This window comes from Nothobranchius furzeri, chromosome 1, assembly GCF_043380555.1.
Source record: "Nothobranchius furzeri strain GRZ-AD chromosome 1, NfurGRZ-RIMD1, whole genome shotgun sequence".
NCBI lineage: Eukaryota > Metazoa > Chordata > Actinopteri > Cyprinodontiformes > Nothobranchiidae > Nothobranchius > Nothobranchius furzeri.
The window spans coordinates 32,869,792-32,892,291 of NC_091741.1; the positions used below are offsets into that span (position 1 = coordinate 32,869,792).

At 49.4% G+C, this 22,500-nt stretch overlaps 1 protein-coding gene across 10 annotated transcripts in view; it reads left to right on the top strand.

Moving 5' to 3' along the window:
• The window catches only part of LOC107387851 (filamin-C), a 99,149-nt gene that overhangs the window by 20,841 nt on the left and 55,808 nt on the right, over nucleotides 1-22,500 (top strand). For 5 of the 10 annotated variants that reach the window (XM_054739942.2, XM_054739945.2, XM_070555219.1 and 2 more), the window contains exons 9-28: nucleotides 2,672-2,794; nucleotides 5,115-5,252; nucleotides 6,133-6,259; nucleotides 6,435-6,571; nucleotides 10,371-10,564; nucleotides 10,649-10,762; nucleotides 10,849-10,992; nucleotides 11,187-11,310; nucleotides 11,550-11,710; nucleotides 11,797-11,887; nucleotides 12,271-12,440; nucleotides 12,518-12,635; nucleotides 12,784-13,046; nucleotides 13,123-13,720; nucleotides 13,805-13,978; nucleotides 20,834-20,996; nucleotides 21,098-21,258; nucleotides 21,339-21,506; nucleotides 21,794-21,917; nucleotides 21,998-22,154. In XM_054739942.2, the coding sequence (XP_054595917.2) occupies nucleotides 2,672-2,794; nucleotides 5,115-5,252; nucleotides 6,133-6,259; nucleotides 6,435-6,571; nucleotides 10,371-10,564; nucleotides 10,649-10,762; nucleotides 10,849-10,992; nucleotides 11,187-11,310; nucleotides 11,550-11,710; nucleotides 11,797-11,887; nucleotides 12,271-12,440; nucleotides 12,518-12,635; nucleotides 12,784-13,046; nucleotides 13,123-13,720; nucleotides 13,805-13,978; nucleotides 20,834-20,996; nucleotides 21,098-21,258; nucleotides 21,339-21,506; nucleotides 21,794-21,917; nucleotides 21,998-22,154 (3,449 nt within the window). The remainder of the gene's footprint in view (nucleotides 1-2,671; nucleotides 2,795-5,114; nucleotides 5,253-6,132; nucleotides 6,260-6,434; nucleotides 6,572-10,370; nucleotides 10,565-10,648; nucleotides 10,763-10,848; nucleotides 10,993-11,186; nucleotides 11,311-11,549; nucleotides 11,711-11,796; nucleotides 11,888-12,270; nucleotides 12,441-12,517; nucleotides 12,636-12,783; nucleotides 13,047-13,122; nucleotides 13,721-13,804; nucleotides 13,979-20,833; nucleotides 20,997-21,097; nucleotides 21,259-21,338; nucleotides 21,507-21,793; nucleotides 21,918-21,997; nucleotides 22,155-22,500) is intronic. The other 5 variants (XM_054739947.2, XM_015963104.3, XM_054739949.2 and 2 more) reach the window with 3 other exon arrangements.

The window sequence follows — 22,500 nt, forward strand, 5'->3', positions numbered from 1 at the left end:
CTATCAAAGTAGTCACACTTTGTTGATCCAAACACTGCTGATCTCTCAACACAATGATGGGCAGATTAAACAGTTCATTTGGATGCTTCTCCCACACAACGGGTGTTTGGATCTAACTTCCGCGTTTATTGCTCGGACTGTATCGCAAGATCTCGAAAATCCCGCGCATGCTTGTTTGCCCCCCTCAGGTCTCCGCACCGGAGCGGAGCCGTTGTAGAGCGGGTACCAGTAAAAATTGAGCTCGGAAGCGAGCGGCTGCGGAAGGCGGGGGCGGACCGGAGCGGAGCGGAGCGGAGGTAGTGGAATTTGGGGGTAAAGCTTTAAACTGAATTCTATATTCTACCGGGAGCCAGTGGAGGGACTGTAAACCTGGAGTGATGTGAGCTCGTCTGCTGGATTTGGTTAGGAGTCTGGCTGCTGCATTTTGGATGGCTTGAAGGCGTGAGAGGGAGCTTTTGCTGAGACCAGTAAAAAGAGTGTTACAGTAGTCTAAGCGTGATGACACAAAGGCATGGATGATTTTTTCCAGATCTGCAGTAGAAACCAGTTTACGGACTTTTGAAATGTTTCTCAGTTGGAAGAAACAAGAGCGGGAGATGGTTTTTACGTGTGAGTCTAAACTTAAAGCTGGATCAAAAATAACTCCCAGGTTTCTAATGTTGGCCTTGGCTGATGGGCAAAAAGAGGCAATTTCTTGCTCGATTTTTGGCTGAAGTTCCGGGGGTGCAGCGATCAGGGTCTCTGTCTTGTTATCATTGTGGACAAGAAAGTTGCTGGACAGCCAGTTACTGATCTGGGTCAGGCAGAGTACAAGTGTGGCCAGCCTGTCCAACTGGTGTGGCATAAAGGACATATAGAGCTGTATATCGTCAGCATAGATGTGGTCGGAGATGTCTGGGAAAGACTGAATGATGCCAGCTAGGGGAAGAATATAGAATGTGAATAGTAGAGGCCCTAGAACTGAACCTTGTGGAACCCCGCATGTTAGAGAGGCAGTGTCTGAAGAGAAGGTTTCCGACTTCACTGTGAATGTTCTGTTAGTGAGATAGGAAGAGAGCCAGTCTAGAGCAGAACCTGAAATCCCAGCCAGGGCCTTTAACCTGTTTAGTAGAACGTTGTGGTCTACAGTGTCAAAAGCTGCACTGAGGTTGAGCAGGACCATGACAGAGCATTTCCCTGCATCAGCAGCCATCAGGAGGTCATTATGCACCCTTACTAGAGCAGTCTCAGTTGAGTGCTGCTTCAGAAAGCCAGATTGGAAGGGGTCAGAGATCTTTGACTTAGAAAACCAGGATCTGAGTTGGGTTTCAACAACCTTCTCAAGTACTTTGCTGATGAAAGGTAGCTTAGAAATGGGCCTAAAGTTACTGGTGGAGCTGGCGTCAAGGTTGGGTTTCTTTAAGAGAGGAGTCACTACTGCATTTTTAAAGTAAGATGGAACACAGCCTTGGCTCAGTGATCACTCATACAGCATACAGCAAAAGCAACCAGAGAGTTTTTGAAGGGAAAGAAGTGGACTGTTTTGCAATGGCCAAGTCAGTAACCTGACCTGAATCCCACTGAGCATGCATTTCACTTGCTGAAGACAAAACTGAAGGGAAACTGCTCCAGGAACAAGCAGGAACTGAAGACAGTTGCAGTAGAGGCCTGGCAGAGCATCACCAGGGATGAAACCCAACGTCTGGTGATGTCTACGTGTTCCAGACTTCAGGCTGTAATTGACTGCAAAGGATTTGCAACCAAGTATTGAAACGTATAAGTTTGATTTATGGTTCTGATTCTGTCCCATTACTGTTGGTCCCTTAACAAGTGGGAGGCACATATGAAACTGTTGTAATTCCTACACCGTTCACCTGATTTGGATGTAAATACCCTCAAATAAAAGCTGACAGTCTGCAGTTAAAGCACATCTTGTTCATTTCATTTGATATCCGTTGTGGTGTGTAGAGCCAAACACGTTAGCATTGTCCCAATATTTATGGACCTGGCTGTAACTACTTACTGGGTAAATCTAATTGGATGACTGAGACTTCAGTCCTGCTGTTCCCCCTTCTACTACTAGATGCTGCTCCTACACGCGGTCAGATGTTCTCAGGTGTAGGAACATGTTCACGCACAAGTACTGACTGGTAAATACCACACAAATGAGGGCCCAGGACTTCAAGGTTTCATCAGACACTTCTGGACCTTCTGCTTTTCCGAATCAGAACAGGACTGATTCTGTCTGTAGATGTAGGTCTCTTCTTCCACCTAACTGTGTTGAATCCGTGCGGTCTCTGTGAGACGGACCTGGGCGATGGTGGCAGAGGAGTTGAGTGCCCACCCCTTAACTCGAGCCCGTTTGTTACAGTGCTTGTGTCCTTGGGCAAGCCACTTAATCCTCAGGGGGTGAGACCAGTGGCATCTGGTAGTGCGTCTCAGGGCAGGTGTTGCAGCAATAGAGCTCTTCGTCATCAGTGTATGAATGTGTGTGTGTGACTGGGTGAATGACTAGTTGTGTTGTAAAGTGCCTTGGGTGGTTGTAGAACCCTAGATGGTGCTTTATCAAGTACAAGCAGTTTACCATGACCTTTCCTACGGGTTTGTTCCACCTTAGGTGGTGCTGCCCCCTGCTGGGCTGGAGGTCTCTTTCCTCATTCTGCCTAATGTGCCATCACTGTTGTTCCTTCAGTTTCACAGAGCACTCCTTCTCCTGGCTCTCCAGTGCAGGTAGTACCTCAGTCCATACCCACCCCGCCATCAGACAAGACAAGGAGAGCCCCCCCACCAACACCTCCAAAACCCAGGCGACCAAGTTAGTACAGACCCGCGAAAGGGGGAGGGAGGGGTTAGGCAGGATCTGTCTGCTCAAATCCAGTCCTGTTGAAACCATGTGGAGATGTCTTCACAGCTTAGCAGCATGTGCCAGCACCGCTTGGTCCTCAGCTGTTCCTTCTGTCTCTGCAGACATGGTTGGATGGATGGTACCATCTATCCATCCAAACCCATCCATCCATCCATCCACCCCCACCCCCATCCATCCATCCATCCATCCACCCCCCACCCCATCCATCCATCCATCCATCCATCCATTATCCATCCATCCACCCCCCACCTCCATCCATCCATCCATCATCCACCCCCCACCCCCATCCATCCATCCATCCATCCATCCATCCATCCATCCATCCATCATTTGTGTATACAAAAATATGTATACAACTACAGCCTAGAGCAGTGGTCCTCAGTAGGTGGCTCGTGGGCCCCCTCTTTGTGGCCCCCAAATCTCATCCCTCCCCAGGTCCCTGCTTTATGACCACCTGAGTGACCTCTGGACCAGAGATTGGAGAGCCTGATCCAAAGTCTTCATACTCATCTGGAGGTGGACTTCAAAGTAGAGGTTGACCGAAGCAGGTTTAACAGCAGATGCTGATGCCGATGGGTAAAGTTCCTGGCCAGCTGATGGCTGATTAGTGCTGCCGGTCTTCACGGTCGACATCTAGACGTTTTCCACGTTTTTCATGCTAAATTGTCACTGATGACATCAGCTGATTGACAAAACTTCTGGAACTGACTCAGTTTTTGAGTTTGACCAACTGTAAAATCTTAATCTTGAGCACTGCTTGGAGTTCAAATCAGACATCTAACTGAAGTTCATCGGACAGTGTTTCATGTTCAAAACTGGCAAATTATAAGAAATTGTTGTTTATTCTGCAGATGTTGCTCAGGAAGGTAAGTATACATTTGAAAGGATATTCCAACCAAAATCCTCGTTTTGTATGTTGACATCCCGTTAAAGTGCATTTTGCAGTAGCACCAGGCTGCCCGCGGATGTGCCGGACTTTAAATTGGCTTCACTAAGAAGTTATATCGGCCAATTCTGATATATAAAAAATGGTAATTATCGACCTGAAATGCCACCAGACCAGTCTAAAGTACTCCGCTCACCGATCCACAGCGTCCCGAGTAGAGGTCAGCACTATCAACAGTGTTGGTGGCGCGCTGCTTTCCCCTCCTGAGATGCAAATGGTGGGCCAGAATCTCCTCAAAGCTGAACAGAAGTCCTGCTCCATGGTCTCACAGAACTCCGACCACGCCCGGGTTCTTGCCTCTGTGACCACCTGAGCTGCCTTGGACTGCCGGTACCCATCAGCTGTCTCCGGAGCCTCACAGGCCAAACAGACCCAACAGGAGTTTCTTCAGCTTGACAGCATTCCTAACAGGCTCCAGTATCCCTGCAGCCACTGCTCCGGTTGGCTGCCTCGACAGCGGAGGCACAGAACATGAAGTCGGACTCGATGTTGGAGCTGGGAATGGAAGCTTCTTCTGACGGGAGACTCCGCCAGACGTTCCCAGCAGACTCACAATCTGTTTGGGCCTGCCAGGTCTGACCGGCGTCCTCCTCCACCATCAGAGCCAACTCACCAGTTAATAGCTCCGCCCCTCTCTTCACCCGAGTGTCCAAGACATGCGGCTGCAGATCAGATGAGATGATGACAAAGTCGCTCATCGAGCTGCAGCCTGTAGGATCCTGGCGCCAAGAGCACACATGACACCTTGATGTCTGAACATGGTGTTCGTTATGGACAACCCATGTTCCAAGAGCCAGCCAAGGCCCCCCACCTTCGGCTACCACCCACCTCACAATGCACCTGGCCCCTTTGGCCCCGCCCACAAATGGTGAGCCCATGAGAAGGTGGAGCCATGGCTGAAAGCCCCGCCAACATGCCTCACCTCCAGCTCTGGAGGGGCCCTGTGACCAACGCTGTTTGTGTTTACTGTGATCATCAACGGTGAAAGCACCTGACTTCCTGTGTTGTTCAGCTGATTTCCTCCTCACCAGTAACTCCTCCTTCTGCAGCTAACATGTAGTCTGAAGCATATTTTTCTTTGCTCTAAAATCTGATTTTCTAACATTTCTGACCTTTTAAAGAACAGAGTTGATGTTTCTGAGGCTGCAGATGTGAGCTCTGTCTCTCAGCCAGCACTGACCCGCTGACTAACAGCACCTCCTGCAGCTCTGCGTTTGTGGCTTTCGTCTTTCCTCCCGTCACAAAGCGACGAATCTGAAACATGTCATGGTTTGAGTTCCTGGAGCTAAAAGACCAACGTTTGTCTCCCTCTGGTTCTGACAGCCTGTAACCCGAACGCCTGCCGAGCTTTGGGCCGAGGTCTGCAGCAGAAGGGCCTGAGGGTGAAGGAAGTGGCAGATTTCAAAGTTTACACGAGAGGAGCCGGCAGCGGGGAGCTGAGCGTCAGCGTGAAGGGGCCGAGTACGTGCGGTTTGTTGTACCAGCAGCACGACACACCCACACACACCCACACACACCCACACACACCCACACACACCCCAACCCCGTCTGGAGTCAGTCCTGGAAACAAACCCGCAGACAGTCCAGCAGCGTCACTTTCATTCAAGTCACAGACGAAACCAGGACTGGAAAGTAACTAGTTACATTTACTTGAGTAACTTTTAGCAAAGCTTGCTTTTAGTAGTGTTACTGCATTGTACTTTTACTTTTACTAAAGTCGTGTTTTTGTTTATTTCTTTATTTTATTTACTCAACAAAAAAACAACGTAAGGTAAACATAAACAACATTCTTGTTTGGATGAAAGGTGCAGAGAGAAGAAACGTCCTGTCTTGTCTGCCGGGACAGTCCACCTGGGACTGGGAGGTCGGGGTTCGATTACCCGTCAGGGCAGACCCGATGCCTCAGCTTTCAGGGGTTGGACCACCAGGTGGTTCCTGAGCACAGCCGCTGCTGCAGCCCCCCCCCCCCCCCCCATCTATAGTCTCCTCACATATAACAAAACCCAGACCAGTCACAGAAAACAACCCTACTCTAGTATTATTTCCATGCTCCCTCACGACACGTTTCACACACATTTAACACATTCAGTGACGTTGATCCTCTCATTAGTGATTCCACAGTGGAGCACCATGACGTCTTTATTCTAGTGAGAAATCTGGGAATGTTTCAGGTCCTTTCAGCGAATGTCCACTAGTCCTCTTGCCAAACATTAACTAAACTACCCGGTGAGCTGACCAAATCCCGAAGCTTCAGTCGTTTACATGAGTGATCCTTACTGGTTATGTAGGGCTCCCATGTCAGGGTCAGTGCTTGCTTCTCATTGAGTTTCTCTGTTTCCAGAAGGTCTGGAGGAACCAGTGAAGGTGCTTGAGATGGAAAATGGAGCTTATGAATGTAATTATTACCCAGTAATGGTGGGAACATACCTGGTAACTGTGACATGGGGAGGACACGGCATCTCGCGCAGGTGAGAGGACTGCAGCCCTCTAACGTTACACATTTGTATGTAGTGCTCAGATGATGTCCTGATAAAAGTGAACTGTAGCGGGCTGAGGACGGATCCCTGATGTTCCCCCAAACAGTCTCTTTTGTGTGTTTGTGAACATGTTACCTGTTCAGCTATGAGACATTTTCTGTTTCAGCCCCTTTGAGGTGTACGTAGGTGAGGAGGCGGGGCCTCAGAAGGTAAGGGCCTGGGGTCCAGGTCTGGAGACTGGAATGGTTGGGAAGAGTGGTGACTTTGTGGTGGAGGCCATTGGAACAGAAGTGGGAACTCTAGGTATGTAAGCCCTCAGTCCTGCTCTTTGATGATGAGTGTGTTACCTGTTTGCACCTGTATTCACCTGTTTACACCTGTATTCACCTGTTTACACCTGTATTCACCTGTTTACACCTGTATTCACCTGTTTACACCTGTATTCACCTGTTTACACCTGTATTCACCTGTTTATACCAGTATTCACCTGTTTATACCTGTATTCACCTGTTTATACCTGTATTCACCTGTTTACACCTGTATTCACCTGTTTATACCAGTATTCACCAGTTTATACCAGTATTCACCACACCAGAACCAGCAGAACCATAAACCATCTGCTCCTCCTTCAATGGTCACTTGTCTTCTACTCGGTTTGCGTTGAAGACCAGGTTCACAGAGGAACCATGTTTAGTGATTATCTCTAATTCTAACAGGTCACTCTGAGTGCCTCATGCTGGCTGAACACAAAAATAGTCTCCTACACCTATCTCCTGCAGTAGTTTCTGGTAGAAAATAGTCTCCTACACCTATCTCCTGCAGTAGCTTCTGGTAGAAAACAGTCTCCTACACCTATCTCCTGCAGTAGCTTCTGGTAGAAAATAGTCTCCTACACCTATCTCCTGCAGTAGCTTCTGGTAGAAAATAGTCTCCTACACCTATCTCCTGCAGTAGCTTCTGGTAGAAAATAGTCTCCTACACCTATCTCCTGCAGTCGCTTCTGGTAGAAAATAGTCTCCTACACCTATCTCCTGCAGTCGCTTCTGGTAGAAAACAGTCTCCTACACCTATCTCCTGCAGTCGCTTCTGGTAGAAAACAGTCTCCTACACCTATCTCCTGCAGTCGCTTCTGGTTGAAAACAGTCTCCTACACCTATCTCCTGCAGTCGCTTCTGGTAGAAAACAGTCTCCTACACCTATCTCCTGCAGTCGCTTCTGGTAGAAAACAGTCTCCTACACCTATCTCCTGCAGTAGCTTCTGGTAGAAAATAGTCTCCTACACCTATCTCCTGCAGTAGCTTCTGGTAGAAAATAGTCTCCTACACCTATCTCCTGCAGTAGCTTCTGGTAGAAAATAGTCTCCTACACCTATCTCCTGCAGTAGCTTCTGGTAGAAAACAGTCTCCTACACCTATCTCCTGCAGTAGCTTCTGGTAGAAAATAGTCTCCTACACCTATCTCCTGCATCAGCTTCTGATAGATAATAGTCTCCTACACCTGTCTCCTGCTGTAGCTTCTGATAGATAATAGCCTCCTACACCTATCTCCTGCAGTAGCTTCTGGTAGAAAATAGTCTCCTACACCTATCTCCTGCATCAGCTTCTGATAGAAAATAGTCTCCTACACCTATCTCCTGCTGTAGCTTCTGGTAGATAATAGTCTCCTACACCTATCTCCTGCATCAGCTTCTGGTAGAAAATAGTCTCCTACACCTATCTCCTGCAGTAGCTTCTGGTAGAAAATAGTCTCCTACACCTACCTCCTGCAGTAGCTTCTGGTAGAAAATAGTCTCCTACACCTACCTCCTGCAGTAGCTTCTGGTAGATAATAGTCTCCTACACCTATCTCCTGCAGTAGCTTCTGGTAGAAAATAGTCTCCTACACCTATCTCCTGCAGTAGCTTCTGGTAGAAAATAGTCTCCTACACCTATCCTGCATCAGCTTCTGATAGATAATAGTCTCCTACACCTATCTCCTGCAGTAGCTTCTGGTAGAAAATAGTCTCCTACACCTATCTCCTGCAGTAGCTTCTGGTAGAAAACAGTCTCCTACACCTATCTCCTGCAGTAGCTTCTGGTAGAAAATAGTTTCCTACACCTATCTCCTGCAGTAGCTTCTGGTAGAAAACAGTCTCCTACACCTATCTCCTGCAGTAGCTTCTGGTAGAAAATAGTCTCCTACACCTATCCTGCATCAGCTTCTGATAGATAACAGTCTCCTACACCTACCTCCTGCAGTAGCTTCTGGTAGAAAACAGTCTCCTACACCTATCTCCTGCAGTAGCTTCTGGTAGAAAATAGTCTCCTACACCTATCTCCTGCAGTAGCTTCTGATAGATAATAGTCTCCTACACCTATCACCTGCAGTAGCTTCTGGTAGAAAATAGTCTCCTACACCTATCTCCTGCAGTAGCTTCTGGTAGAAAACAGTCTCCTACACCTATCTCCTGCTGTAGCTTCTGGTAGATAATAGTCTCCTACACCTATCTCCTGCATCAGCTTCTGGTAGAAAATAGTCTCCTACACCTATCTTCTGCAGTAGCTTCTGGTAGAAAATAGTCTCCTACACCTATCTCCTGCAGTAGCTTCTGGTAGAAAATAGTCTCCTACACCTATCTCCTGTATCAGCTTCTGATAGATAATAGTCTCCTACACCTATCTCCTGCAGTAGCTTCTGGTAGAAAATAGTCTCCTACACCTATCTCCTGCAGTAGCTTCTGGTAGAAAATAGTCTCCTACACCTATCTCCTGCAGTAGCTTCTGATAGATAATAGTCTCCTACACCTATCTCCTGCATCAGCTTCTGATAGAAAATAGTCTCCTACACCTATCTCCTGCAGTAACTTCTGATAGATAACAGTCTCCTACACCTATCTCCTGCAGTAACTTCTGATAGATAACAGTCTCCTACACCTATCTCCTGCTGTAACTTCTGATAGATAACAGTCTCCTACACCTATCTCCTGCAGTAACTTCTGATAGATAACAGTCTCCTACACCTATCTCCTGCTGTAGCTTCTGGTAGATAATAGTCTCCTAAACCTATCTCCTGCAGTAGCTTCTGATAGATAATAGTCTCCTACACCTATCACCTGCAGTAGCTTCTGGTAGAAAACAGTCTCCTACACCTATCTCCTGCAGTAGCTTCTGGTAGAAAATGGTCTCCTACACCTATCTCCTGCATCAGCTTCTGATAGATAATAGTCTCCTACACCTATCTCCTGCTGTCGCTTCTGGTAGAAAATAGTCTCCTACACCTATCTCCTGCAGTAGCTTCTGGTAGAAAACAGTCTCCTACACCTATCTCCTGCATCAGCTTCTGATAGATAATAGTCTCCTACACCTATCACCTGCAGTAGCTTCTGGTAGAAAATAGTCTCCTACACCTATCTCCTGCAGTAACTTCTGATAGATAATAGTCTCCTACACCTATCTCCTGCATCAGCTTCTGATAGATAATAGTCTCCTACACCTATCTCCTGCATCAGCTTCTGATAGATAATAGTCTCCTACACCTATCACCTGCAGTAGCTTCTGGTAGAAAATAGTCTCCTACACCTATCTCCTGCAGTAGCTTCTGATAGATAATAGTCTCCTACACCTATCTCCTGCAGTAACTTCTGATAGATAATAGTCTCCTACACCTATCTCCTGCATCAGCTTCTGATAGAAAATAGTCTCCTACACCTATCTCCTGCTGTAGCTTCTGGTAGATAATAGTCTCCTACACCTATCTCCTGCATCAGCTTCTGGTAGAAAATAGTCTCCTACACCTATCTCCTGCAGTAGCTTCTGGTAGAAAATAGTCTCCTACACCTATCTCCTGCATCAGCTTCTGATAGAAAATAGTCTCCTACACCTATCTCCTGCATCAGCTTCTGGTAGAAAGGCAGCATCCCAGAGCCCAGGGACCGCTACAGAGCAGCCCCGTCTCCTCTGAGCTCACGTCTCGTCCTCCAGACTTCCAGGAGCGTCCTATCAGCCGACCTCAGAGCGGGGGAGGAAACACCAGTAGCTCATCTGGAGCGAGGCCTTCATCTACACTAGAGACCGCTGCAGAACTTCACTCCTTCTTGTGTTGACTGACCGACGTTGGTGTGCAGGTTTCTCCATCGAAGGCCCCTCTCAGGCGAAGATCGAGTGCGACGATGAAGGCGACGGATCGTGTAACGTCCACTATTGGCCAACTGAAGCCGGCGACTATGCCGTCCATGTCATATGTGATGATGAGGACATCAAGGACAGCCCTTTCATGGCTCACATCCTTCCTGCTGCCAACAACGTGTTTCCTGAGAAGGTCGGTGCAGAGCGAAGCTGGATCTACCAACTCCTCAGGTGTTTAATGTGAAACCTGATCCAACGAGTGCTTTCTGCTCCTCAGGTCAGGTGTTACGGTCCCGGTCTGGAGCCTCTGGGCTGCATCATCCACAAACCAGCTGACTTCACCATCGACACCAATGAAGCTGGCAGAGGAGAGCTGAAGGTCTATGCTCAGGTCAGAAGTGCCAGGTTCTGGACTCTAACACCAACACCATCGTCATCCTCTCCTCCTGGCTCAGGCTGTGAAATCTGTTCCTGCAGGACGCAGATGGCTTTCCGGTCGACATTCAGATTACAGACAACGGGGACTGCACCTACCTCTGTGTTTACATTCCCACCAAGCCCATCAAGCACACCATCATCATCACCTGGGAAGAAGTCACCGTACCCAACAGCCCGTTCAGGGTATGAACGCCTGCAGCTAACCCCGAACCGCTCTCCTCCAGCCTGTAGGGTCGGTCCTGCTTCTGGATGGTAGCTTCTCAGACGGGTTGTAGACCAGAGGGTGAAATCCAGAAAGATCAGCGTTCTCTTCATTAAAAAGGTTGAGTCTGCTGTCCAGCTGGATGTGCTTCGTATGACTGGACTCTGATGTTTAGGTGATGATTGGAGAGGGCAGCCATCCAGAGAGCGTGAGAGTTTACGGTCCAGGAGTGGAGATGACGGGACTGAAAGCCAACGAGCCGACGTACTTCACTGTGGACTGCAGCGAGGCGGGACAAGGTGAGACAGACCAGGTCCAAACTCTTTAGGTTGTCTTCCACGGGAACACGGAGGAACACCGGGAATCACCTCCTTGACTCGTGGTGTGTGGAAGAAACATTTAGGTGTTAAATCTCGTTCAATCTGAAGGATTTTAGCGTTAAAAAATCCTTTCTGGACGTCACATCTTTAGAACCACCCACTAGTCGAGATGCACACGCAAGCATCTTTACACCTCAGGTCCTCCCGGTTTCTTCCAGGTGATGTCAGCATCGGGATCAAGTGTGCTCCGGGTGTGGTGGGACCAGCAGAGGCTGACATTGACTTTGACATCATCAAGAACGACAACGACACGTTCACGGTGAAGTACACGCCTCCAGGTGCAGGCCAGTATACCATCATGGTGCTGTTTGCTGATCAGGTGAGAGCTCCAGCAGGTAAAGCATCTTTGATACATGCTCCTGAAGGTAAAACGCTGAAAAATCTCATCTTCAATGCTGAATACAGGAAATCCCCATCAGCCCCTTCAGAATAAAAGTGGATCCTTCCCATGATGCAGCTAGAGTCAGAGCAGAGGGACCTGGGCTCAACAGGACAGGTGATTCTGTGTGAAACAACCACAGATACATGTTTTTAAAGCTGTCCAGGCCAGGGCCCTCACTCATCAAGCTAGCTTACGCACAAAACGGGGTCGGACAACTGCGTAAGCAACTTTCCACGCTAACTTTTGGATTTATGAAAGAAAACGTAGCAGAAAATGTGCTGACCAAGGACCTGGCTTACACACCTGTTGGACATGGAGAGCACCTGCAGTGCTGCTGAGAAGGACACACACACACACACACACACACACACACACCAAAGATGAACTAGTGGTAGCACATTGTTCCATGTTCTCGTGTTAACCATGCATGAGTTTTAACACCACATGGATCATCTGTGAAGCTTGACCTGACGTGCTCTTGGTTCTGAGATGAGCAGGTGTGGAGGTTGGAAAACCGAGTCACTTCAACATCTACACGAAAGGAGCAGGAAAAGCCAAACCGGAGGTTGGTTTCATCGGAGCCACTGATGGTGAGGCTGTTCGAGACTTTGAGGTCATCGACAACCACGACTATTCGTACACCGTGCGGTACACCGCCCTGCAGCAGGTACGGCAGCGACTCCAAGAGCTGCAGCAGGAAGGAACGTCATAATCCCGGTTGATAGCTACCTGTGTGTCTCGCAGGGGAACATGTCCATCACTGTCTGCCACGGAGGAGACCCCATCCCTAAAAGTCCATTCAGCATCTCTGTAGCCCCCCCACTGGACCTGAACAAGGTCAAAGTTCATGGACTAAACAACAGTAAGTGTGTAGAGCACAGTCAGGCTCGGGGGGGGGGGGGGGGGGGGGGGGGGGGGGATATGAAGCCTAGCCCTAATAAAATTTAGCTGTGCTGTTAAGAAAAAGTCTCAATAGTCACACAAGTCTGCCGCTTGTCTTCAATCCAAAGAGGTGGACGTTGGGAAGGATCAGGAATTCTCCGTCAACACTCAAGGGGCTGGAGGTCAGGGGAAACTGGATGTCAAGATCACATCTCCATCACATCATTTAATCCCCTGCAAGCTTGAGTCAGTAACAGCCGGTGAGGTTCAGAAAGTGAAATACATCCCTCCTGAGGAAGGACTGTACCAAGTGGAAGTCACCTGTGATGGAAACCCCATCCCTGGAGGTCCCTTCACTATGGAGGCCATCATGCCCCCCGACCCTTCAAAGGTGAGTCCGTGTAATTTCTTGGCTCATCTTCTGTTTCTGAGACGTCCTCTCTGAGTCTCGACTGGTTCACCCTCAGGTGCGAGCCTACGGTCCTGGTCTTCAAGGCGGTCTGATGGGTAAACCAGCCCCCTTTGCTATTGACACAAAGGGTGCTGGAACTGGTGGACTGGGCCTGACAGTGGAGGGGCCCTGTGAGGCCAAGATTGAATGTCAGGACAACGGGGACGGGTCATGTTCTGTGTCCTACCTGCCCACGGAGCCTGGTGAGTACACCATCAACATCCTTTTTGCGGACCAGCACATCCCTGGGTCACCCTTCAAGGCTGTGGTCCAACCGCTGTTCGATCCCAGCAAAGTGATGGCCAGTGGACCAGGTCTGGAGCAGGGAACGGTCAGCGAGCCTGGATTGTTGACAGTGGATTGCTCTAAAGCTGGCGAGGCCGAGCTCACCGTTGAAATCCTCTCAGACTCTGGATCCAAAGCTGACGTTTATGTTCAGAACAACGGTAACAGTACCTACTCCATCACCTACATCCCCCAGTGCCATGGCATGTACACCATCACCATCAAATACGGAGGACTCCCAGTGCCCAAATTCCCTGCCCGCCTGCAGGTGGTTCCAGCCGTTAATACCAGCGGGGTGAAGGTTCATGGCCCAGGAGTGGAACCAAGAGGTGAATGCCTTCTCAAGCTGTAGCTCGTGGTCTCTTAGCTTTTGTACTGGACCTTCTGGTATCATGTGTGTTTTGCCTCTGCAGGCGTACTGAGGGAAGTCACAACTCATTTCACTGTTGATGCCCATTCTCTTACCAAGAGTGGAGGGAGTCACCTTAAAGTGGACATCTCCAACCTATTAAGCTCCAACACAGATGCCTACATCACCGATAAGGGAGACGGGACCTACAGGGTGGAGTACACACCTTTTGAAGATGGTGAGTATCTGTGGGTGGGGGGCCCAGTTCTGTGTTGGATGCATTCATCTACAGCCTTTAGGTGGAGCGAAGGTCTGCATCTGCTTGTGTCTTCCTCTGCAGCATTAGAGGACAGGCTTTGATTGTCCTTGGTGGGTAACAACAGAGGCAGGAGAGCCTGGACAAGCCTCGGGTTTTAGTAACGGTAGTCAGTCTGAAGAAGCAGATAGTAACATGTCACATGCTGGAGCCCAGTGCATCATGGGACACAAGTACTCTCGGAACTGGAATGCTGATATCCTGGATCTCGGTCAGAAAGGTTTAAAACCCAATGAATGGTTGTTGGTTCAAAACCCAATGAATGGTTGTTGGTTCAAACCCAATGAATGGTTGTTGGTTCAAACCCAATGAATGGTTGTTGGTTCAAAACCCAATGAATGGTTGTTTGTTCAAACCCAATGAATGGTTGTTGGTTCAAACCCAATGAATGGTTGTTGGTTCAAAACCCAATGAATGGTTGTTGGTTCAAACCCAATGAATGGTTGTTGGTTCAAACCCAATGAATGGTTGTTGGTTCAACCCCAATGAATGGTTGTTGGTTCAAACCCAATGAATGGTTGTTGGTTCAAACCCAATGAATGGTTGTTGTTTCAACCCCAATGAATGGTTGTTGGTTCAAACCCAATGAATGGTTGTTGTTTCAACCCCAATGAATGGTTGTTGGTTCAACCCCAATGAATGGTTGTTGGTTCAAACCCAATGAATGGTTGTTGGTTCAAAACCCAATGAATGGTTGTTGGTTCAAAACCCAATGAATGGTTGTTGGTTCAAAACCCAATGAATGGTTGTTGGTTCAAACCCAATGAATGGTTGTTGGTTCAAAACCAAATGAATGGTTGTTGGTTCAAAACCCAATGAATGGTTGTTGGTTCAAACCCAATGAATGGTTGTTGGTTCAAAACCCAATGAATGGTTGTTGGTTCAAACCCCAATGGTCCTTTAAAAATCACAACATTATAAATGGTTTGGAGTGAATATAAAAAGTCAAACAAATCTTACTAACCTGACGTCGTCGTCGTCGTCGTCTTCCTCCGCTTATCCGGGTCCGGGTCGCGGGGGCAGCATCCCAACTAGGGAGCTCCAGGCCGTCCTCTCCCCGGCCTTGTCCACCAGCTCCTCCGGCAGGACCCCAAGGCGTTCCCGGACCAGATTGGAGATGTAACTTCTCCAACGTGTCCTGGGTCGACCCGGGGGCCTTCTGCCGGCAGGACATGCCCGAAACACCTCCCCAGGGAGGCGTCCAGGAGGCATCCTGACCAGATGCCCAAACCACCTCAACTGGCTCCTTTCGATCCGGAGGAGCAGCGGTTCTACTCCGAGTCCCTCCCGAATGTCCGAGCTCCTCACCCTATCTCTAAGGCTGAGCCCGGCCACCCTACGGAGGAAACTCATTTCGGCCGCTTGTATCCGCGATCTCGTTCTTTCGGTCATTACCCAAAGCTCATGACCATAGGTGAGGATTGGGACGTAGATCGACCGGTAAATCGAGAGCCTGGCTTTCTGGCTCAGCTCCCTCTTCCCCACGACAGATCGGCTCAGCGTCCGCATCACTGCAGACGCCGAACCAATCCGCCTGTCGATCTCCCGATCCCTCCTACCCTCACTCGTGAACAAGACCCCGAGATACTTAAACTCCTCCACTTGAGGTAGGACCTCTCCCCCGACCCGGAGGTGGCAAGCCACCCTTTTCCGGTCGAGAACCATGGTCTCAGATTTGGAGGTGCTGATCCTCATCCCAGCCGCTTCACATTCGGCCGCGAACCTACCCAGCAAGAGCTGAAGGTCAGAGCTGGATGAAGCTAGGAGGACCACATCATCCGCAAAAAGCAGAGACGAGATTCTCCTGCCACCAAACTCGACACACTCAACACCACGGCTGCGTCTAGAAATTCTGTCCATAAATGTGATGAACAGAACCGGTGACAAAGGGCAGCCCTGGCGGAGTCCAACCCTCACTGGGAACAGGTCCGACTTACTACCGGCTATGCGGACCAAACTCACGCTCCTCTGGTAAAGGGACTGAATGGCCCTTAACAGAAAGCCACCCACCCCATACTCCTGGAGCGTCCCCCACAGGGTGCCCCTGGGGACACGGTCATAAGCCTTCTCCAAATCCACAAAGCACATGTGGATTGGTTGGGCAAACTCCCATGCCCCCTCCATCACCCTTGCAAGGGTATAGAGCTGGTCCACAGTTCCACGGCCAGGACGAAAACCACATTGCTCCTCCTCTATCTGAGATTCAACTATCGATCGGACCCTCCTCTCCAGTACCTTGGAGTAGACCTTTCCAGGGAGGCTGAGGAGTGTGATCCCCCTATAGTTGGAACACACCCTCAGGTCACCCTTCTTAAAGATGGGGACCACCACCCCGGTCTGCCACTCCCTAGGAACTGCCCCCGATGACCACGCAATGTTGTAGAGACGTGTCAACCATGACAGCCCTACAACATCCATAGCCTTGAGATACCCAGGACGAACCTCATCCGCCCCCGGGGCTCCGCCGCTGTGTAGTTGTTTGACTACCTCAGCAACTTCTGCCCCCGAGATCGGACAGTCCATCCCCAGGCCTCCCAGCTCTAGTTCCTCCTCGGAATGCGCATTGGTGGGATTGAGGAGCTCCTCAAAGTATTCCTTCCACCGTCCGACTATAGCCTCAGTTGACGTCAGCAGCTCCCCATCCCCACTGTAAACAGTGTGAGCGAGTTGCTGCCTTCCTCTCCTGAGGCGCCGGACAGTTTGCCAGAACCTCTTTGGAGCCGATCGATAGTCTTTCTCCATGGCCTCACCAAACTCCTCCCACGCCCGAGATTTTGCCTCGGCAACTGCCACTGCTGCACCCCGCTTGGCTATCCGGTACCTGTCTGCTGCCTCCGGAGACCCACAGACCAGCCACGCCCTGTAGGCCTCCTTCTTCAGCTGACGGCTCCCCGAACCTCTGGTGTCCACCAGCGGGTACGGGGGTTGCCACCACGACTGGCACCGGCCACCTTACGACCACAGCTAGCAACAGCCGCCTCGACAATCGCAGAGTGGAACAAGGCCCACTCGGACTCAATGTCCCCCACTGCTCTCGGGACGTGGTCAAAGCTCTGCCGGAGGTGGGAGTTGAAGACCGTCTTGACAGGTTCTTCTGCCAGGCGTTCCCAGCAGACCCTCACTATGCGTTTGGGTCTGCCAGGTCTACGCGGCATGTTCCCTTGCCATCTGATCCAACTCACCACCAGGTGGTGATCAGTTGACAGCTCCGCCCCTCTCTTCACTCGGGTGTCCAAAACATACGGTCGCAGGTCAGATGATACGACTACAAAATCTATCATCGACCTGCGACCTAGGCTGCCCTGGTACCAAGTGTACCGGTGGGCATCCTTATGTTCGAACATGGTGTTCGTTATGGCCAAACTGCGGCTTGCACAGAAGTCCAATAACAAAACACCGCTCGAGTTCTGATCAGGTGGGCCGTTCCTCCCAATCACACCCCTCCAGGTCAAGCTGTCATTGCCCACGTGAGCATTGAAGTCCCCCAGCAGGACAATGGAGTCCCCTGATGGAGCACTATCTAGCACTCGTCCCAGGGACTCCAAAAAGGGTGGGTACTCTGAACTGATATTTGGCCCATACGCACAAACAACAGTCAGGACCCGTTCCCCGACCCGAAGGCGCAAGGAAGCTACCCTCTTGTCCCCCGGGGTAAACCCCAACACACAGGCAGAGAGTCTCGGGGCTAACAAAAAGCCAACCCCAGCCCTCCGCCTCTCACCCGGAGCAACTCCAGCAAAGTAGAGTGTCCAACCCCTCTCCAGGTCTCGGGTTCCAGAGCCAATGCAATGTGTCGAGGTGAGTCCGACTATATCTAGCCGGTACCGCTCAACCTCTGCCACAAGCTCCGGCTCCTTCCCCGCCAGCGAGGTGACGTTCCATGTCCCAAAAACTAGTTTCCTTGTCCGGGGATTGGACCGCCAAGGCTCCCGCCTTGGTCTGCCACCCGATTCACATTGCACCGGACCCTTCATGTTCCTCCTGCGGGTGGTGGGTCCACAGTTGGACGAGCCCATGTATCCGGTTCGGGCTGGGCCCGGCCGGGCCCCATGGGCGAAAGCCCGGCCACCAGGCGCTCGCTCACGGGCCCCAACCCCAGGCCTGGCTCCAGGGTGGGACCCCGGTAACCCTCCGGGCCGGGTACTCCGACTCTTCGTTTTCACCGCCATGAAAGATCCTTCGAACCGTTCTTTGTCTCACCCTTCACCTAAGACCAATTTGTCATGGGAGACCCTACCAGGGGCACTAAGTGCCCCAGGCAACATAGCTCCTAGGATCATTAGGGCACTCAAACTCCTCCACCACGATAAGGTGACGGTTCAAGGAGGAGTAACCTGACGTAAAAACCCAAAATGTTTCTGCTGGTTTCGGTTCTGAGAGTGTAGCCGGAGGGTGGGGTGGTGTGTGTGTGTGTGTGTGTGTGTGTGTGTGTGTGTGTGTGTGTGTGTGTGTGTGTGTGTGTGTGTGTGTGTGTGTGTGTGTGTGTGTGTGTGTGTGTGTGTGTGTGCGTGTGTGTGTGTGTGTGTGTGTGCGTGTGCGTGCATTTTACACAGCTCCTTCTGAGGCTCTAAAGCGCCTGAAGGTGCTTTACAACACGGTCATCCACCAAAGCCATACACATTCACACACTGGTGCTGATAAGCTACAGTTGGGCTTTTCTATCTGCACCTCTCAGCCACAAACACACAGCTCACCCCAGTGTCATTGGTTTTCCTGCCAGCACGTCATAATGTGCCAAACGCAAAAGTGAAAAAGTGATGTTGAACAATCTGCTCAGTTTTATGGCTTGTTGTCGGACTCTGAAACAGGAAATGCAGCTAGAAAGCTCCCGAACAACCAGTGACTCCGCCCCCTAGTCAGTGGACCAGCTCAGAGTGCTAGGAACCACAACGAAGCAGGGACTGAAAAGTAGAGTGGGAGTAAGGGGGAAATGTACACAACCATGTTGTGAGAAAAGGTGGCGAGACCAAGCCGCGCCCTCCCGAGTCACGCGTAGTAGAGCTGATGGATGGTAGCAGCAGCTACTCTGGGACACACTGATGGAGGGCTGATGGAGCTGTTGGGCACATGCACCACCCTTCACTTCGACCACCACCAACAGGCTAGGCAGGTTCAGTGTCTGGCCCAAAGACACGACTGTAACAGACAGGGCTTGAACCTGCAGCCCTATGGTTACATGTCAGGCACTTAACTTGTCTGCCACCATCACCACTTCTGGCATAAAAGAGTCACAATTAAAGCCCTGAGCTTGGTTTACCTCACTAAGAAAGACTGGATCCAGACAAGGGTCGTGTTGCATGCAGGGCCGGACTGAGACAAAAATTCAGGCTGGAATTTTGAAACTGTCCCAGGCCACCACTCGATTCACGCTGAACACTAATATTGAGTCCGGTTTGGCGCCTACTGATGTAAAGGTTTAAAACAACTAAATTAAAGCTTCAAATGTGCCCTGATGCTTTTCTCTACGATATAAATATGTGTTCTGCTGCCATAATCTGTACTTATGTTGCATAAACTAAAATTCTGTTAAACGTGCCTCCTGCTCAATGTTCTCCTCTTATCTCTCTGAGCGCTCCTTTTCTGTGGCCGTCTCCAAGTTTAGGTCCTCCACCACCTCTCTTACCCATGGTGTCCCACAAGGTTCTGTGCTGGGGCCTCTGCTCTTCCTCCTCTATCTGCTTCCTCTTCAGCACATCCTGAGCTCCTTTAAAGGAATCTCCTACCATCTTTATGCAGATGACATCCAACTGTACATCTCCTTTAAGCAAAGAAAGGTTTTGTTACAACATCTAGCTTCCATTACATCATTTCACACATCACATTCAATCACTTCATCCATTCATATCCATAATCTCATTCATACCTTGTCATGTACAATCATTAGTTTAGGGAAATAGAAATAAATTCATTTTTATAAACTATAAACTGACTCCGTCTGAATTAATAGGAAGTGTGTTTATGGTCCCTGAACAAGTAAAATTAACTATAATCTTCTGATTAAACATTCAAAGATCAATCAGGTCCATATTTCATATTTATATGGAATTATCTGATTGATCATTTGTTACATCTGTAGCCACTCCTTCACGCTACAACAGGTAGAGGGGTGTTGATAGGGGTCGAGCCTGGGTTCTTTAATCTTTTCCCAGCTTGTAGGGCAGTGCCTGTTTGGAGATCTCCACCACAATTATCGTAGGAGACTAGCAGCAGAAGCAACAGCTCAGATGGCTGTAGCAGACCAACTCAGCCTAATGAGAGGTACTGGTGGAGGAGCTTGGTGGCTGGTGTGGAGGTCTGGGCTCAGCCTGGTGGCCGGGGTTGGTGATGTGGAAACCCTCACCTGCCATTGAGAAAGAAAGTTGTCTAAAAAAGTCCTGGTAGTTAAGTAATAGCATGTGATGTGTAGCAATTAATACATATTAATTATGACCAAGAAGATGTGATAGTTCATATAAATATGAAATATCAACCTGATTGATCTTTGAATGTTTAATCAGAAGAGTTTAGGGTTCTTTGCTTCTTCAGGGATCATAAACACACTTCGTATTAATTCAGACAGAGTCAGTATGTAGTTTATGAAATGAATTTAATTCTTTTCCTACACTAATAATTTATACGGGACAAGATATGAATAATGAGAGGTGGTGTGGAGGATGTGAGGTGTTGTGATGGAAGCTAGGTGTTGTAGCAACCGTTCTGTGTATCTGAGAGAAATCTGGCTGTAAAAGAATCTGTTGTTTGTCATAAACTCGACTCCTATCCTGTCTCTTGCCACAGGTTTGCATTTGATCGAAGTGCTCTTTGATGGGGTCCCAGTCCCAAAGAGTCCCTTCAGGGTGTCTGTGACAGATGGCTGTGATCCCAGTCGAGTCCAAGCTTTTGGTCCAGGTCTAGAAGAAGGACTGGTGAACAAAACAAACCGCTTCACTGTTGAGACCAGGTTACTTCAATACATTTATATGTAGCATCAGTATTGTAGCATTCACATGATTTCGGAATGTCTGAGGCTCAGATTCCCACTTTGTTCGGAATCATGTCAAGGGGTGCTGGCACAGGGGGACTGGGTCTGGCCATCGAGGGTCCATCAGAGGCAAATATGCTATGTAAGGACAACAAAGATGGCAGCTGCAGTGTGGAGTACATCCCCTTCACTCCAGGAGAGTATGATGTCAACATCACCTTTGGAGGTCTTCCGATCTCAGGTGGGGCGTTGCCTTCGTTGACCTACAAGTGTACATGAATAAGAACTGTGGCAAGGCGTTTATGTCTGGATTCCCTGCAGGAAGCCCGTTTCGTGTCCCAGTGCGAGAGTTAGTCGATCCCAGTAAGGTGAAGTGTTCGGGTCCTGGTCTGGGAAGTGGAGTTCGAGCTAATGTTCCTCAAACCTTCTCCGTGGACAGCAGCAAGGCTGGAGTGGCCCCCCTGGAAGTCCTTCTCTATGGACCAGCCGGTAAGACAGGAAAATCACTCTCAGTTTTTCACGTTGCACTAAAATCCCAGCAGGTTTTTTAAGATTCAGTGGCTTTATCAGAAGAATATGTGCCACAGATCTTGGACCACTCCTTTTATCTTCACCTCTCTACTTCAACTTGGTCTGCAAATGTTCTTAAACTCATAAAACTGAGCACTAGTCCCGCCCTGGGAGACTCCGGTACCTCCACGGTTCTCATTCACACTAAACCCTTTTGTCTGACTTGTGTCGTTGTTTTTCATCTTTACCTTTTGTTTTATTCTCAGGCATCGCAGAGCCGGTCAGCATCACAGACCACGGTGACGGCACTCACACTGTGAACTACACCCCGGCCAGCGATGGCCCATACTCTGTGTGTGTGAGATACGCTGACCAGGAGGTCCCTCAGAGGTCTGTGTGGCATGAATGAGGTTTCCAAACACTACAATCCATATGGTGCAGATGTAGCCTCTGAAACCGTCTTCTATCAGTCCTTTCAAGATCAAAACATTACCGGCTCATGATGCAAGCAAAGTCAGAGCCAGCGGTCCGGGCCTGAATGCATCTGGAGTTCCAGCCAGTCTGCCAGTCGAGTTCACCATTGATGCCAGGGATGCTGGAGAGGGACTCCTCACAGTTCAGATACTGGTAAGTCTTAAACCGCCAGCGGCCCTTTAAAATCCATCATTACTCATTTGAAATTTAAGTGGCAACTTTACTGATGAAAATGTCATCGTGAACTTTAACTTACCTAAAGGAATGTTTAGGAAAGCAGATGGTGGAAGTGTATCTTCACCCTGGTCTGTTTCAATGTGACTCTTAAAGGGGACATATTTAGCAAATGTACCTTTAGTATTCGTGAATGAAATCGTAAAGACTTAGTGTTTGGTTTCAGGAATTGTCTTCCTGAAACGAGCCATTTGAGAAAATCCCAACTTGTGATGTCACAAAAGGGACATTAGCATTGACCCCACCCCTGGAGGAGCAGCGACTA